The following is a 17,262-nucleotide window of genomic DNA, read 5'->3' on the forward strand; positions in this document are numbered from 1 at the left end:
CCTCACATCTCCTTCAAAATGCCTCACATCTCCTTCAAAATGCCTCACATCTCCTTCAAATGCCTCACATCTCCCACAAAATGCCTCACATCTCCTTCAAAATGCCTCACATCTCCTTCAAAATGTTGTTCTAAATCTAAAGCTCTGTGGTCTTTCATAGGCTTATATCTACATTTCAATACAATGTTCTACAGTGAAAGTAATCTGCTGAGAGGAGTAACAAGTACACTGTTAACACCAATGGAGGGGTAACAAGTACACTGTAAACACCAATGGAGGGGTAACAAGTACACTGTAAACACCAATGGAGGGGTAACAAGTACACTGTAAACACCAATGGAGGGGTAACAAGTACACTGTAAACACCAATGGAGGGGTAACAAGTACACTGTAAACACCAATGGAGGGGTAACAAGTACACTGTAAACACCAATGGAGGGTAACAAGTACACTGTAAACACCAATGGAGGGGTAACAAGTACACTGTAAACACCAATGGAGGGGTAATAAGTACACTGTAAACACCAATGGAGGGGTAACAAGTACACTGTAGACACCAATGGAGGGGTAACAAGTCCACTGTAAACACCAATGCAATTACCCCCACGCTGTCCATAGTTATATTACCCCACGCTGTCCATAGTTATATTACCCCCACGCTGGCCATAGTTATATTACCCTCACGCTGTCCATAGTTATATTACCCCACGCTGTCCATAGTTATATTACCCTCACGCTGTCCATAGTTATATTACCCCCAGGCTGTCCATAGTTATATTACCCCCACGCTGTCCATAGTTATATTACCCCCACGCTGTCCATAGTTATATTACCCCCACGCTGTCCAGGGACATTGGTAGTTGCCCTCTGTCCTATTACATTTCTTCCGCGGCGCCTGGTTTTGGTGAGTTTGAAGCCAACCTCATCCACATAAATGAATTCATGGTGAATTACATGGGCATCCAGCTCCAATACTCTCTGTAACAGACAAAAGGATATACAGATGAGTAAATATGGTCTGAGGTACTGGATGTAGTGTTGCATACATACCTCTACAAAGTCATTTACATTACATTTACATATTTACATTTAAGTCATTTAGCAGACGCTCTTATCCAGAGCGACTTACAAATTGGTGCATTCACCTTATGACATCCAGTGGAACAGCCACTTTACAATAGTGCATCTAAATCTTTTAAGGGGGGGGGGGGTGAGAAGGATTACTTTATCCTATCCTAGGTATTCCATAAAGAGGTGGGGTTTCAGGTGTCTCCGGAAGGTGGTGATTGACTCCGCTGTCCTGGCGTCGTGAGGGAGTTTGTTCCACCATTGGGGGCCAGAGCAGCGAACAGTTTTGACTGGGCTGAGCGGGAACTGTACTTCCTCAGTGGTAGGGAGGCGAGCAGGCCAGAGGTGGATGAACGCAGTGCCCTTGTTTGGGTGTAGGGCCTGATCAGAGCCTGGAGGTACTGAGGTGCCGTTCCCCCTCACAGCTCCGTAGGCAAGCACCATGGTCTTGTAGCGGATGCGAGCTTCAACTGGAAGCCAGTGGAGAGAGCGGAGGAGCGGGGTGACGTGAGAGAACTTGGGAAGGTTGAACACCAGACGGGCTGCGGCGTTCTGGATGAGTTGTAGGGGTTTAATGGCACAGGCAGGGGAGCCCAGCCAACAGCGAGTTGCAGTAATCCAGACGGGAGATGACAAGTGCCTGGATTAGGACCTGCGCCGCTTCCTGTGTGAGGCAGGGTCGTACTCTGCGGATGTTGTAGAGCATGAACCTACAGGAACGGGCCACCGCCTTGATGTTAGTTGAGAACGACAGGGTGTTACCCCCAGGATCACGCAAAGGTTCTTAGCGCTCTGGGAGGAGGACACAATGGAGTTGTCAACCGTGATGGCGAGATCATGGAACGGGCAGTCCTTCCCCGGGAGGAAGAGCAGCTCCGTCTTGCCGAGGTTCAGCTTGAGGTGGTGATCCGTCATCCACACTGATATGTCTGCCAGACATGCAGAGATGCGATTCGCCACCTGGTCATCAGAAGGGGAAAGGAGAAGATTAATTGTGTGTCGTCTGCATAGCAATGATAGGAGAGACCTGTAGCTCAGTTGGTAGAGCATGGCGCTTGTAACGCCAGGGTAGTGGGTTCGATCCCCGGGACCACCCATACGTAGAATGTATGCACACATGACTGTAAGTCGCTTTGGATAAAAGCGTCTGCTAAATGGCATATATATATATATGACAGAGCCAAGTGACTTGGTGTATAGCGAGAATAGGAGAGGGCCTAGAACAGAGCCCTGGGGGACACCAGTGGTGAGAGCGCGTGGTGAGGAGACAGATTCTCGCCACGCCACCTGGTAGGAGCGACCTGTCAGGTAGGACGCAATCCAAGTGTGGGCCGCGCCGGAGATGCCCAACTCGGAGAGGGTGGAGAGGAGGATCTGATGGTTCACAGTATCGAAGGCAGCCGATAGGTCTAGAAGGATGAGAGCAGAGGAGAGAGAGTTAGCTTTAGCAGTGCGGAGCGCTCCGTGATACAGAGAAGAGCAGTCTCAGTTGAATGACTAGTCTTGAAACCTGACTGATTTGGATCAAGAAGGTCATTCTGATTGAGATAGCGGGAGAGCTGGCCAAAGGATGGCACGTTCAAGAGTTTTGGAGAGAAAAGAAAGAAGGGATACTGGTCTGTAGTTGTTGACATCGGAGGGATCGAGAGTAGGTTTTTTCAGAAGGGGTGCAACTCTCGCTCTCTTGAAGACGGATGAGTGAGGTGAGCTGTAAGGAGAAGGTCTCCGAAATGGTCTGAAGAAGAGAGGAGGGGATAGGGTCAAGCGGGCAGGTTGTTGGGCGGCCGGCCGTCACAAGACGCGAGATTTCATCTGAGAGAGAGGGGAGAAGAGGTCAGAGCACAGGGTAGGGCAGTGTGAGCAGAACCAGCGGTGTCGTTTGACTTAGCAACGAGGATCGGATGTCGTCGACCTTCTTTTCAAAATGGTTGACGAAGTCATCTGCAGAGAGGGAGGAGGGGTGGGGAGGGGGAGGGATTCAGGAGGGAGGAGAAGGTTATAAAGAGCTTCCTAGGGTTAGAGGCAGATGCTTGGAATTTAGAGTGGTAGAAAGTGGCTTTAGCAGCAGAGACAGAGGAGGAAAATGTAGAGAGGAGGGAGTGAAAGGATGCCAGGTCCGCAGGGGAGGCGAGTTTTCCTCATTTCCGCTCAGCTGCCCGGAGCTCTGTTCTGTGAGCTCGCAATGAGTCGTCGAGCCACGGAGGCGGGAGGGGAGGACCCGAGCCGGCCTGGAGGATAGGGGACATAGAGAGTCAAAGGATGCAGAAAGGGAGGAGAGGAGGGTTGAGAGGCAGAATCAGGAGATAGGTTGGAGAAGGTTTGAGCAGAGGGAAGAGATGATAGGATGGAAGAGGAGAGAGTAGCGGGGAGAGAGAGCGAAGGTTGGGACGGCGCCATCCGAGTAGGGGCAGTGTGGGAAGTGTTGGATGAGAGCGAGAGGAAAAGGATACAAGGTAGTGGTCGGAGACTTGGAGGGGAGTTGCAATGAGGTTAGTGGAAGAACAGCATCTAGTAAAGATGAGGTCGAGCGTATTGCCTGCCTTGTGAGTAGGGGGGGAAGGTGAGAGGGTGAGGTCAAAAGAGGAGAGGAGTGGAAAGAAGGAGGCAGAGAGGAATGCACTATGGTTTAGATATTCGGTGTGTAGTTTTGCACTATGGTTTAGATATTCGGTGTGTAGTTTTGCACTAATGGTTTAGATATTTGGTGTGTAGTTTTGCACTAATGGTTTAGATATTCGGTGTGTAGTTTTGCACTAATGGTTTAGATATTTGGTGTGTAGTTTTGCACTAATGGTTTAGATATTCGGTGTGTAGTTTTGCACTAATGGTTTAGATATTTGGTGTGTAGTTTTGCACTAATGGTTTAGATATTTGGTGTGTAGTTTTGCACTAATGGTTTAGATATTTGTGTGTAGTTTTGCACTAATGGTTTAGATATTCGTGTGTAGTTTTGCACTAATGGTTTAGATATTTGGTGTGTAGTTTTGCACTATGGTTTAGATATTCGGTGTGTAGTTTTGCACTAATGGTTTAGATATTTGGTGTGTAGTTTTGCACTATGGTTTAGATATTTGGTGTGTAGTTTTGCACTAATGGTTTAGATATTTGGTGTGTAGTTTTGTGTGTAGTTTTGCACTATGGTTTAGATATTCGGTGTGTAGTTTTGCACTAATGGTTTAGATATTTGGTGTGTAGTTTTGCACTATGGTTTAGATATTTGGTGTGTAGTTTTGCACTTTGAGTGAGAGGTGACATGAAAAGATGTTGGGTGTCAGCAGTTGGAAAAAACTGTATCAGAGTCACAAAGACTGGGCCTCACGTTGTTGTGTGACCTGCTGTATGAACAGAGTCACACAGACTGGGCCTCACGTTGTTGTGTGACCTGCTGTATGAACAGAGTCACACAGACTGGGCCTCACGTTGTTGTGTGACCTGCTGTATTAACAGAGTCACACAGACTGGGCCTCACGTTGTTGTGTGACCTGCTGTATGAACAGAGTCACACAGACTGGGCCTCACGTTGTTGTGTGACCTGCTGTATTAACAGTCACACAGACTGGGCCTCACGTTGTTGTGTGACCTGCTGTATTAACAGAGTCACACAGACTGGGCCTCACGTTGTTGTGTGACCTGCTGTATTAACAGAGTCACACAGACTGGGCCTCACGTTGTTGTGTGACCTGAGTATGAACAGAGTCACACAGACTGGGCCTCACGTTGTTGTGTGACCTGCTGTTGTAGGGACAGAGTCACACAGACTGGGCCTCACGTTGTTGTGTGACCTGCGGTATTAACAGAGTCCACAGACTGGACCTCACGTTGTTGTGTGACCTGCGGATGTAACAGAGTCACACAGACTGGGCCTCACGTTGTTGTGTGACCTGCGGTATGAACAGAGTCACTCAGACTGGGCCTCACGTTGTTGTGTGACCTGCTGTATTAACAGAGTCACACAGACTGGGCCTCACGTTGTTGTGTGACCTGCTGTATTAACAGAGTCACACAGACTGGGCCTCACGTTGTTGTGTGACCTGCTGTATTAACAGAGTCACACAGACTGGGCCTCACGTTGTTGTGTGACCTGCTGTATTAACAGTCACACAGACTGGGCCTCACGTTGTTGTGTGACCTGCTGTATTAACAGAGTCACACAGACTGGGCCTCACGTTGTTGTGTGACCTGCTGTATTAACAGAGTCACACAGACTGGGCCTCACGTTGTTGTGTGACCTGCTGTATTAACAGAGTCACACAGACTGGGCCTCACGTTGTTGTGTGACCTGCTTTATTAACAGAGTTACACAGACTGGGCCTCACGTTGTTGTGTGACCTGCTGTATTAACAGAGTCACACAGACTGGGCCTCACGTTGTTGTGTGACCTGCTGTATTAACAGAGTCACACAGACTGGGCCTCACGTTGTTGTGTGACCTGCTGTATGAACAGAGTCACACAGACTGGGCCTCACGTTGTTGTGTGACCTGCGGTATTAACAGAGTCACACAGACTGGGCCTCACGTTGTTGTGTGACCTGCTGTATGAACAGAGTCACACAGACTGGGCCTCACGTTGTTGTGTGACCTGCGGTTTTAACAGAGTCACACAGACTGGGCCTCACGTTGTTGTGTGACCTGCTGTATTAACAGAGTCACACAGACTGGGCCTCACGTTGTTGTGTGACCTGCTGTATTAACAGAGTCACACAGACTGGGCCTCACGTTGTTGTGTGACCTGCTGTATGAACAGAGTCACACAGACTGGGCCTCACGTTGTTGTGTGACCTGCTGTATTAACAGAGTCACACAGACTGGGCCTCACGTTGTTGTGTGACCTGCTGTATGAACAGAGTCACACAGACTGGGCCTCACGTTGTTGTGTGACCTGCTGTATGAACAGAGTCACACAGACTGGGCCTCACATTGTTGTGTGACCTGCTGTATTAACAGAGTCACACAGACTGGGCCTCACGTTGTTGTGTGACCTGCTGTATTAACAGAGTCACACAGACTGGGCCTTACGCTGTTGTGTGACCTGCTGTATTAACAGAGTCACACAGACTGGGCCTCACGTTGTTGTGTGACCTGCTGTATTAACAGAGTCACACAGACTGGGCCTCACGTTGTTGTGTGACCTGCTGTATTAACAGAGTCACACAGACTGGGCCTCACGTTGTTGTGTGACCTGCTGTATGAACAGAGTCACACAGACTGGGCCTCACGTTCTTGTGTGACCTGCTGTATTAACAGAGTCACACAGACTGGGCCTCACGTTGTTGTGTGACCTGCTGTATTAACAGAGTCACACAGACTGGGCCTCACGTTGTTGTGTGACCTGCTGTATTAACAGAGTCACACAGACTGGGACGTTGTTGTGTGACCTGCTGAGGGAACAGAGTCACACAGACTGGGCCTCACGTTGTTGTGTGACCTGCGGTATGAACAGAGTCACACAGACTGGGCTCACGTTGTTGTGTGACCTGCTGTATTAACAGAGTCACACAGACTGGGCCTCACGTTGTTGTGTGACCTGCGTGGTATGAACAGAGTCACACAGACTGGGCCTCACGTTGTTGTGTGACCTGCTGTATGAACAGAGTCACACAGACTGGGCCTCACGTTGTTGTGTGACCTGCTGTATGAACAGAGTCACACAGACTGGGCCTCACGTTGTTGTGTGACCTGCTGTATTAACAGTCACACAGACTGGGCCTCACGTTGTTGTGTGACCTGCTGTATTAACAGTCACACAGACTGGGCCTCACGTTGTTGTGTGACCTGCTGTATTAACAGAGTCACACAGACTGGGCCTCATGTTGTTGTGTGACCTGCTGTATTAACAGAGTCACACAGACTGGGCCTCACGTTGTTGTGTGACCTGCTGTATTAACAGAGTCACACAGACTGGGCCTCACGTTGTTGTGTGACCTGCTGTATGAACAGAGTCACACAGACTGGGCCTCACGTTGTTGTGTGACCTGCGGTATGAACAGAGTCACACAGACTGGGCCTCACGTTGTTGTGTGACCTGCTGTATTAACAGAGTCACACAGACTGGGCCTCACGTTGTTGTGTGACCTGCGGTATGAACAGAGTCACACAGACTGGGCCTCACGTTGTTGTGTGACCTGCTGTTTGAACAGAGTCACACAGACTGGGCCTCACGTTGTTGTGTGACCTGCTTTTGAACAGAGTCACACAGACTGGGCCTCACGTTGTTGTGTGACCTGCTGTATTAACAGTCACACAGACTGGGCCTCACGTTGTTGTGTGACCTGCTGTATTAACAGTCACACAGACTGGGCCTCACGTTGTTGTGTGACCTGCTGTATTAACAGAGTCACACAGACTGGGCCTCACGTTGTTGTGTGACCTGCTGTATTAACAGAGTCACACAGACTGGGCCTCACGTTGTTGTGTGACCTGCGGTATGAACAGAGTCACACAGACTGGGCCTCACGTTGTTGTGTGACCTGCTGTATTAACAGAGTCACACAGACTGGGCCTCACGTTGTTGTGTGACCTGCTGTATTAACAGAGTCACACAGACTGGGCCTCACGTTGTTGTGTGACCTGCTGTATTAACAGAGTCACACAGACTGGGCCTCACGTTGTTGTGTGACCTGCTGTATGAACAGAGTCACACAGACTGGGCCTCACGTTGTTGTGTGACCTGCTGTATGAACAGAGTCACACAGACTGGGCCTCACGCTGTTGTGTGACCTGCTGTATGAACAGAGTCACACAGACTGGGCCTTAGGTTGTTGCGCTGATATACAACACATATTCTGCATCATTATGACTACAAAAACATGTTAACACAGTCACTGTGTCTGTGTGTTTGTGTGTTTGTGTGTTTGTGTGTCTGTCTGTCTGTCTGTCTGTCTGTCTGTCTGTCTGTCTGTCTGTCTGTCTGTCTGTGTAGGCCTCTGAAGAGGATGACAGTAGGGATGCTGATTGCTGCGTTGGCTTTTGTAGCCGCTGCCCTGCTGCAGTTACAGATTGATGTGAGTATGTATATATATATATATACACACCCACACACACACACCCCCCCCACACACATACACACCCACACATATACACACCCACACACATACCCCCCCACACCCCACATACCCCCCACACACCCCCCACACACACACACACCCCCCCCACCAACATACACCCCCCCCACACACATACACCCACACCCCCCACACATACACCCCCACACACATACGCCCCCACACACACCCCACACACATACACCCCCACACACATCCCCACACACCCACACACATACACCCCCACCACATACACCCCCACACACACACCCCCCACACACATACACCCCCACACACATACCCCCCCACACACACCCCCCACACATACCCCCCACCACACACACACACACCCCCCACACACATACACCCCCACACACATACCCCCCCACACACATACCCCCCACACACATACACCCCCCCACACACATACACCCCCCCCACACACATATGCCCCCACACACATATGCCCCCCCACACACATACACCCCCCACACACATACACCCCCCACACACACACACACCCCCACACACATACACCCCCCCACACACATATGCCCCCCACACACATACATCCCCCACACACATACACCTCCCACACACATACACCCCCCACACACATACACCCCCCACACACATACCCCCCCACACATACACACCCCCACACACATATGCCCCCCACACACATACACCCCCCCACACACATATGCCCCCCACACACATACACCCCCCACACACGCACACCTCCCCACACACACAGTGAGAGAGCAGAAGAGAGTGACAGGGAGAGGGCACGTTTTAATTGTTCTTGCAGCAAACCCTTCCCAAGCTGCCTAAAGGTGTGGCAGGCCAGGTCAAGTTCCTGAATCTCAACCAGGCCCCGTTGACTGTTACCATCGATGGGACAGCTGACGTGTCTGTACCTGCTCACCAGGCAAGTCATTTAGCCTCTACTAGTCATGATCCTCCCTGACGTGTCTGTACCTGCTCACCAGGCAAGTCATTTAGCCTCTACTTTCATGTCAAGTGGTGCTCAAAAACTATTCTTGCCTGTCATTGAAGACACATCCTGATCCCTGTTTCCATGACCATGATCCTCCCTGTTTCCATGACCATGATCCTCCCTGTTTCCATGACCATGATCCTCCCTGTTTCCATGACCATGATCCTCCCTGTTTCCATGACCATGATCCTCCCTGTTTCCATGACCATGATCCTCCCTGTTTCCATGACCATGATCCTCCCTGTTTCCATGACCATGATCCTCCCTGTTTCCATGACCATGATCCTCCCTGCTTCCTTCAGGTGAATACTGGGGGCTACTTGACGTTTGACAAACCAGTCAGAGTCGTGTTCAACAAGAACACGGCAGTGGATCTGCCCTTAATGTCCCAGACCCGACGCACAGCCCTGGTTTCTCCAACCCTGGATATGAACTTGGTGAGTTTCACACTATATTTACTTATCCTAACTTCTGATGAAATGACTCTACAGAACAAAGCTTGGTCCATAGTCATAGGATCTACCATTCTAGTCTTGGTCTGTTGATCTACCATTATAATCTTGGTCTGTTGATCTACCATTATAATCTTGGTCTGTTGATCTACCATTCTAGTCTTGGTCTGTTGATCTACCATTATAATCTTGGTCTGTTGATCTACCATTATAATCTTGGTCTGTTGATCTACCATTCTAGTCTTGGTCTGTTGATCTACCATTCTAGTCTTGGTCTGTTGATCTACCATTATAATCTTGGTCTGTTGATCTACCATTCTAGTCTTGGTCTGTTGATCTACCATTCTAGTCTTGGTCTGTTGATCTACCATTCTAGTCTTGGTCTGTTGATCTACCATTCTAGTCTTGGTCTGTTGATCTACCATTCTAGTCTTGGTCTGTTGATCTACCATTCTAGTCTTGGTCTGAGTTGATCTACCATTCTAGTCTTGGTCTGTTGATCTACCATTATAGTCTTGGTCTGTTGATCTACCATTCTAGTCTTGGTCTGTTGATCTACCATTCTAGTCTTGGTCTGTTGATCTACCATTCTAGTCTTGGTCTGTTGATCTACCATTCTAGTCTTGGTCTGATCTACCATTCTAGTCTTGGTCTGTTGATCTACCATTCTAGTCTTGGTCTTGGTCTGTTGATCTACCATTCTAGTCTTGGTCTGTTGATCTACCATTCTAGTCTTGGTCTGTTGATCTACCATTCTAGTCTTGGTCTGTTGATCTACCATTATAATCTTGGTCTGTTGATCTACCATTCTAGTCTTGGTCTGTTGATCTACCATTCTAGTCTTGGTCTGTTGATCTACCATTCTAGTCTTGGTCTGTTGATCTACCATTATAATCTTGGTCTGTTGATCTACCATTCTAGTCTTGGTCTGTTGATCTACCATTCTAGTCTTGGTCTGTTGATCTACCATTCTAGTCTTGGTCTGTTGATCTACCATTCTAGTCTTGGTCTGTTGATCTACCATTATAATCTTGGTCTGTTGATCTACCATTCTAGTCTTGGTCTGTTGATCTACCATTCTAGTCTTGGTCTGTTGATCTACCATTCTAGTCTTGGTCTGTTGATCTACCATTATAATCTTGGTCTGTTGATCTACCATTCTAGTCTTGGTCTGTTGATCTACCATTCTAGTCTTGGTCTGTTGATCTACCATTCTAGTCTTGGTCTGTTGATCTACCATTCTAGTCTTGGTCTGTTGATCTACCATTCTAGTCTTGGTCTGTTGATCTACCATTCTAGTCTTGGTCTGTTGATCTACCATTCTAGTCTTGGTCTGTTGATCTACCATTCTAGTCTTGGTCTGTTGATCTACCATTCTAGTCTTGGTCTGAGTTGATCTACCATTCTAGTCTTGGTCTGTTGATCTACCATTCTAGTCTTGGTCTGTTGATCTACCATTCTAGTCTTGGTCTGTTGATCTACCATTCTAGTCTTGGTCTGTTGATCTACCATTCTAGTCTTGGTCTGTTGATCTACCATTCTAGTCTTGGTCTGTTGATCTACCATTCTAGTCTTGGTCTGTTGATCTACCATTCTAGTCTTGGTCTGTTGATCTACCATTCTAGTCTTGGTCTGTTGATCTACCATTCTAGTCTTGGTCTGTTGATCTACCATTCTAGTCTTGGTCTGTTGATCTACCATTCTAGTCTTGGTCTGATCTACCATTCTAGTCTTGATCTACCATTCTAGTCTTGGTCTGTTGATCTACCATTCTAGTCTTGGTCTGTTGATCTACCATTCTCGTCTTGGTCTGTTGATCTACCATTCTAGTCTTGGTCTGATCTACCATTCTAGTCTTGGTTGTTGATCTACCATTCTAGTCTTTGATCTACCATTCTGTTGTCTGATATCATCTATCTGCATTCTAGTCTTGGTCTGTTGATCTACCATTCTAGTCTTATGTCTGTTGTTGATCTACCATTCTAGTCTTGGTCTGTTGATCTACCATTCTATCTGGTCTGGTCAGTCTATCTGCCACTTGATCTACCATTCTAGTCTATTGCCATTATATCTTGTTGTTGATTCTAGTCTATCTTGGTCTGTTGATGCCACTATATCTGTTGTTGATATCAGTCTATCTGCCATTATATCTGTCTGTTGATATCAGTCTATCTGCCACATTCTAGTCTATGTCTGGTTGATCTCAGCCACTATATCTGTTGTGGTATGATCTGCCACCATTCTAGTCTTCAGCCACTATGTCTGTTGTTGATATCAGTCCACTATAGTTGTCTGTTCTCTACCAGGTCTAGTCAGGTCTGTTGCATGAACGCCATGATCTACCATCCCTAGTGGTTGGTCTGACCCTGAGTCTACCATCCCTAGTCTTGGTCTGTTGATCTACCAACTAGTCCCTGTTGTTGATATCTTGGTCTATCTGGTCTGTTGATCTACCAACAGTCCCATTAGTCTTGGTCTGAACTTGATCTACCATTCTAGTGGTTAGGGTCTGACCCTGAGTGTTACCAGTCCAGTCCCTTCCCAGTGGTTGATCTACCAACAGTCCTGTTGTAGTGGTTAGGGTCTGAACCCAGTGTTACCAACAGTCCCTGTTAGTGGTTAGGGTCAGGACCCTGAGTCTACCAACAGTCCCGTTAGTGGTTGGTCTGGACCCTGAGTGTTACCAACAGTCCTGTTAGTGGTTAGTCTGTTACCAACAGTCCTGTTAGTGGTTAGGGTCTCCCGTTAGTGGTTGGGGTCAGAACCCTGAGTGTCTGCCAACAGTCCAGTGGTTAGGTCTAGTGTACCAACAGTCCGTTAGTGGTTAGGGTCAGGACCCTGATCTACCAACAGTCCCGTTAGTGGTTAGGGTCAGGACCCTGATGTTACCATTCGTTAGTGGTAGGTCAGGACCCTGTTGTTACCAACAGTCCTGTTAGTGGTCAGGGTCAGGACCCTGAGTGTTACCATCAGTCCCGTTAGTGGTTAGGGTCAGGACCCTGAGTGTTACCAACAGTCCTGTTAGTGGTTAGGTCTGAACCCTGAGTGTTACCAACAGTCCTGTTAGTGGTTAGGGTCAGAACCCTGAGTGTTACCAACAGTCCTGTTAGTGGTTAGGGTCTGAACCCTGAGTGTTACCAACAGTCCTGTTAGTGGTTAGGGTCAGAACCCTGAGTGTTACCAACAGTCCTGTTAGTGGTTAGGGTCAGAACCTGAGTGTTACCAACAGTCCTGTTAGTGGTTAGGGTCAGGACCCTGAGTGTTACCAACAGTCCTGTTAGTGGTTAGGGTCAGGACCTGAGTGTTACCAACAGTCCTGTTAGTGGTTAGGGTCTGAACCCTGAGTGTTACCAACAGTCCTGTTAGTGGTTAGGGTCAGGACCCTGAGTGTTACCAACAGTCCTGTTAGTGGTTAGGGTCAGGACCCTGAGTGTTACCAACAGTCCAGTTAGTGGTTAGGGTCAGGACCCTGAGTGTTACCAACAGTCTTGTTAGTGGTAAGGGTCTGAACCCTGAGTGTTACCAACAGTCCCGTTAGTGGTTAGGGTCTGGACCCTGAGTGTTACCAACAGTCCTGTTAGTGGTTAGGGTCAGGACCCTGAGTGTTACCAACAGTCCTGTTAGTGGTTAGGGTCAGGACCCTGAGTGTTACCAACAGTCCCATTAGTGGTTAGGGTCTGAACCCTGAGTGTTACCAACAGTCCTGTTAGTGGTTAGGGTCTGAACCCTGAGTGTTACCAACAGTCCCATTAGTGGTTAGGGTCAGGACCCTGAGTGTTACCAACAGTCCCGTTAGTGGTTAGGGTCAGGACCCTGAGTGTTACCAACAGTCCCATTAGTGGTTAGGGTCAGGACCCTGAGTGTTACCAACAGTCTTGTTAGTGGTTAGGGTCAGGACCCTGAGTGTTACCAACAGTCCTGTTAGTGGTTAGGGTCAGGACCCTGAGTGTTACCAACAGTCCTGTTAGTGGTTAGGGTCTGGACCCTGAGTGTTACCAACAGTCCTGTTAGTGGTTAGGGTCAGGACCCTGAGTGTTACCAACAGTCCTGTTAGTGGTTAGGGTCAGGACCCTGAGTGTTACCAACAGTCCTGTTAGTGGTTAGGGTCTGAACCCTGTGTGTTACCAACAGTCCTGTTAGTGGTTAGGGTCAGGACCCTGAGTGTTACCAACAGTCCTGTTAGTGGTTAGGGTCAGGACCCTGAGTGTTACCAACAGTCCAGTTAGTGGTTAGGGTCAGGACCCTGAGTGTTACCAACAGTCTTGTTAGTGGTTAGGGTCTGAACCCTGAGTGTTACCAACAGTCCCGTTAGTGGTTAGGGTCAGGACCCTGAGTGTTACCAACAGTCCAGTTAGTGGTTAGGGTCAGGACCCTGAGTGTTACCAACAGTCCAGTTAGTGATTACGGTCAGGACCCTGTGTGTTACCAACAGTCCTGTTAGTGGTTAGGGTCAGGACCCTGAGTGTTACCAACAGTCCAGTTAGTGGTTAGGGTCAGGACCCTGAGTCTTACCAACAGTCCTGTTCGTGGTTAGGGTCAGGACCCTGAGTGTTACCAACAGTCTGTTAGTGGTTAGGGTCAGGACCTGAGTGTTACCAACAGTCCCATTAGTGGTTAGGGTCAGGACCCTGAGTGTTACCAACAGTCCAGTTAGTGGTTAGGTCAGGACCCTGAGTGTTACCAACAGTCCTGTTAGTGGTTAGGGTCAGGACCCTGAGTGTTACCAACAGTCCTGTTAGTGGTTAGGGTCAGGACCCTGAGTGTTACCAACAGTCCCATTAGTGGTTAGGGTCAGGACCCTGAGTGTTACCAACAGTCTTGTTAGTGGTTAGGGTCAGGACCCTGAGTGTTACCAACAGTCCTGTTAGTGGTTAGGGTCAGGACCCTGAGTGTTACCAACAGTCCCGTTAGTGGATAGGGTCAGGACCCTGAGTGTTACCAACAGTCCTGTTAGTGGTTAGGGTCAGGACCCTGAGTGTTACCAACAGTCCCGTTAGTGGTTAGGGTCAGGACCCTGAGTGTTACCAACAGTCCTGTTAGTGGTTAGGGTCTGAACCCTGTGTGTTACCAACAGTCCTGTTAGTGGTTAGGGTCAGGACCTGAGTGTTACCAACAGTCTTGTTAGTGGTTAGGGTCTGGACCCTGAGTGTTACCAACAGTCCAGTTAGTGGTTAGGGTCAGGACCCTGAGTGTTACCAACAGTCCTGTTAGTGGTTAGGGTCAGGACCCTGAGTGTTACCAACAGTCCTGTTAGTGGTTAGGGTCAGGACCCTGAGTGTTACCAACAGTCCTGTTAGTGGTTAGGGTCAGGACCCTGAGTGTTACCAACAGTCCAGTTAGTGGTTAGGGTCAGGACCCTGAGTCTTACCAACAGTCCTGTTAGTGGTTAGGGTCAGGACCCTGAGTGTTTACCAACAGTCCCGTTAGTGGTTAGGGTCAGGACCCTGAGTGTTACCAACAGTCCTGTTAGTGGTTAGGGTCAGGACCCTGAGTGTTACCAACAGTCTTGTTAGTGGTTAGGGTCAGGACCTGAGTGTTACCAACAGTCCTGTTGGTGGTTAGGGTCAGGACCCTGAGTGTTACCAACAGTCCCGTTAGTGGTTAGGGTCAGGACCCTGAGTGTTACCAACAGTCCTGTTAGTGGTTAGGGTCAGGACCTGAGTGTTACCAACAGTCCGTTAGTGGTTAGGGTCAGGACCCTGAGTGTTACCAACAGTCCAGTTAGTGGTTAGGGTCTGAACCCTGAGTGTTACCAACAGTCCTGTTAGTGGTTAGGGTCAGGACCCTGAGTGTTACCAACAGTCCTGTTAGTGGTTAGGGTCAGGACCCTGAGTGTTACCAACAGTCCGTTAGTGGTTAGGGTCCTGAGTGTTACCAACAGTCCTGTTAGTGGTTAGGGTCAGGACCCTGAGTGTTACCAACAGTCCTGTTAGTGGTTAGGGTCAGGACCTGAGTGTTACCAACAGTCCTGTTAGTGGTTAGGGTCAGGACCCTGAGTGTTACCAACAGTCCTGTTAGTGGTTAGGGTCTGAACCTGAGTGTTACCAACAGTCCAGTTAGTGGTTAGGTCAGGACCCTGAGTGTTACCAACAGTCCTGTTAGTGGTTAGGGTCAGGACCCTGAGTGTTACCAACAGTCCCGTTAGTGGTTAGGGTCAGGACCCTGAGTGTTACCAACAGTCCCGTTAGTGGTTAGGGTCAGGACCCTGAGTGTTACCAACAGTCCCGTTAGTGGTTAGGGTCAGGACCCTGAGTGTTACCAACAGTCCTGTTAGTGGTTAGGTCAGGACCCTGAGTGTTACCAACAGTCCTGTTAGTGGTTAGGGTCAGGACCTGAGTGTTACCAACAGTCCTGTTAGTGGTTAGGTTCTGGACCTTGAGTGTTACCAACAGTCCCGTTAGTGGTTAGGGTCTGAACCCTGAGTGTTACCAACAGTCCCGTTAGTGGTTAGGGTCAGGACCCTGAGTGTTACCAACAGTCCCGTTAGTGGTTAGGGTCAGGACCCTGAGTGTTACCAACAGTCCTGTTAGTGGTTAGGGTCAGGACCCTGAGTGTTACCAACAGTCCCGTTAGTGGTTAGGGTCAGGACCCTGAGTGTTACCAACAGTCCCGTTAGTGGTTAGGGTCAGGACCCTGAGTGTTACCAACAGTCCTGTTAGTGGTTAGGGTCAGGACCCTGAGTGTTACCAACAGTCCTGTTAGTGGTTAGGGTCAGGACCCTGAGTGTTACCAACAGTCCAGTTAGTGGTTAGGGTCAGGACCCTGAGTGTTACCAACAGTCCTGTTAGTGGTTAGGGTCAGAACCCTGAGTGTTACCAACAGTCCTGTTAGTGGTTAGGGTCAGGACCCTGAGTGTTACCAACAGTCCAGTTAGTGGTTAGGGTCAGGACCCTGAGTGTTACCAACAGTCCTGTTAGTGGTTAGGGTCAGGACCCTGAGTGTTACCAACAGTCCTGTTAGTGGTTAGGGTCAGGACCCTGAGTGTTACCAACAGTCCTGTTAGTGGTTAGGGTCAGGACCCTGAGTGTTACCAACAGTCCAGTTAGTGGTTAGGGTCAGGACCCTGAGTGTTACCAACAGTCCAGTTAGTGGTTAGGGTCAGGACCCTGAGTGTTACCAACAGTCCAGTTAGTGGTTGGGGTCTGAACCCTGAGTGTTACCAACAGTCCCGTTAGTGGTTAGGGTCAGGACCCTGAGTGTTACCAACAGTCCTGTTAGTGGTTAGGTCAGGACCTGAGTGTTACCAACAGTCCCGTTAGTGGTTAGGGTCAGGACCTGAGTGTAACCAACAGTCCTGTTAGTGGTTAGGGTCAGGACCCTGAGTGTTACCAACAGTCCTGTTAGTGGTTAGGGTCAGGACCCTGAGTGTTACCAACAGTCCTGTTAGTGGTTAGGGTCTGAACCCTGAGTGTTACCAACAGTCCAGTTAGTGGTTAGGGTCAGGACCCTGAGTGTTACCAACAGTCCTGTTAGTGGTTAGTGTCAGGACCCTGAGTGTTACCAACAGTCCTGTTAGTGGTTAGGGTCAGGACCCTGAGTGTTACCAACAGTCCAGTTAGTGGTTAGGGTCAGGACCCTGAGTGTTACCAACAGTCCTGTTAGTGGTTAGGGTCTGAACCTGAGTGTTACCAACAGTCCAGTTAGTGGTTAGGGTCAGGACCCTGAGTGTTACCAACAGTCCTGTTAGTGGTTAGGGTCAGGA

General features: G+C 48.9%; 1 protein-coding gene across 1 annotated transcript in view; it reads left to right on the top strand.

Moving 5' to 3' along the window:
* LOC127929125 (solute carrier family 15 member 1-like) overlaps positions 1–17,262 on the top strand; it is a gene marked incomplete at its 5' end in the record, with an annotated part of 68,990 nt that overhangs the window by 32,156 nt on the left and 19,572 nt on the right. Inside the window, 4 exons of the mRNA XM_052516661.1 lie at positions 7,988–8,069; positions 8,920–9,039; positions 9,411–9,545; positions 9,721–9,725. Of these exons, the coding sequence (XP_052372621.1) occupies positions 7,988–8,069; positions 8,920–9,039; positions 9,411–9,545; positions 9,721–9,725 (342 nt within the window). The remainder of the gene's footprint in view (positions 1–7,987; positions 8,070–8,919; positions 9,040–9,410; positions 9,546–9,720; positions 9,726–17,262) is intronic.

The sequence above is a fragment of the Oncorhynchus keta genome, unplaced genomic scaffold (assembly GCF_023373465.1).
Source record: "Oncorhynchus keta strain PuntledgeMale-10-30-2019 unplaced genomic scaffold, Oket_V2 Un_scaffold_5439_pilon_pilon, whole genome shotgun sequence".
In the NCBI taxonomy this organism is placed as follows: Eukaryota; Metazoa; Chordata; class Actinopteri; order Salmoniformes; family Salmonidae; genus Oncorhynchus; species Oncorhynchus keta.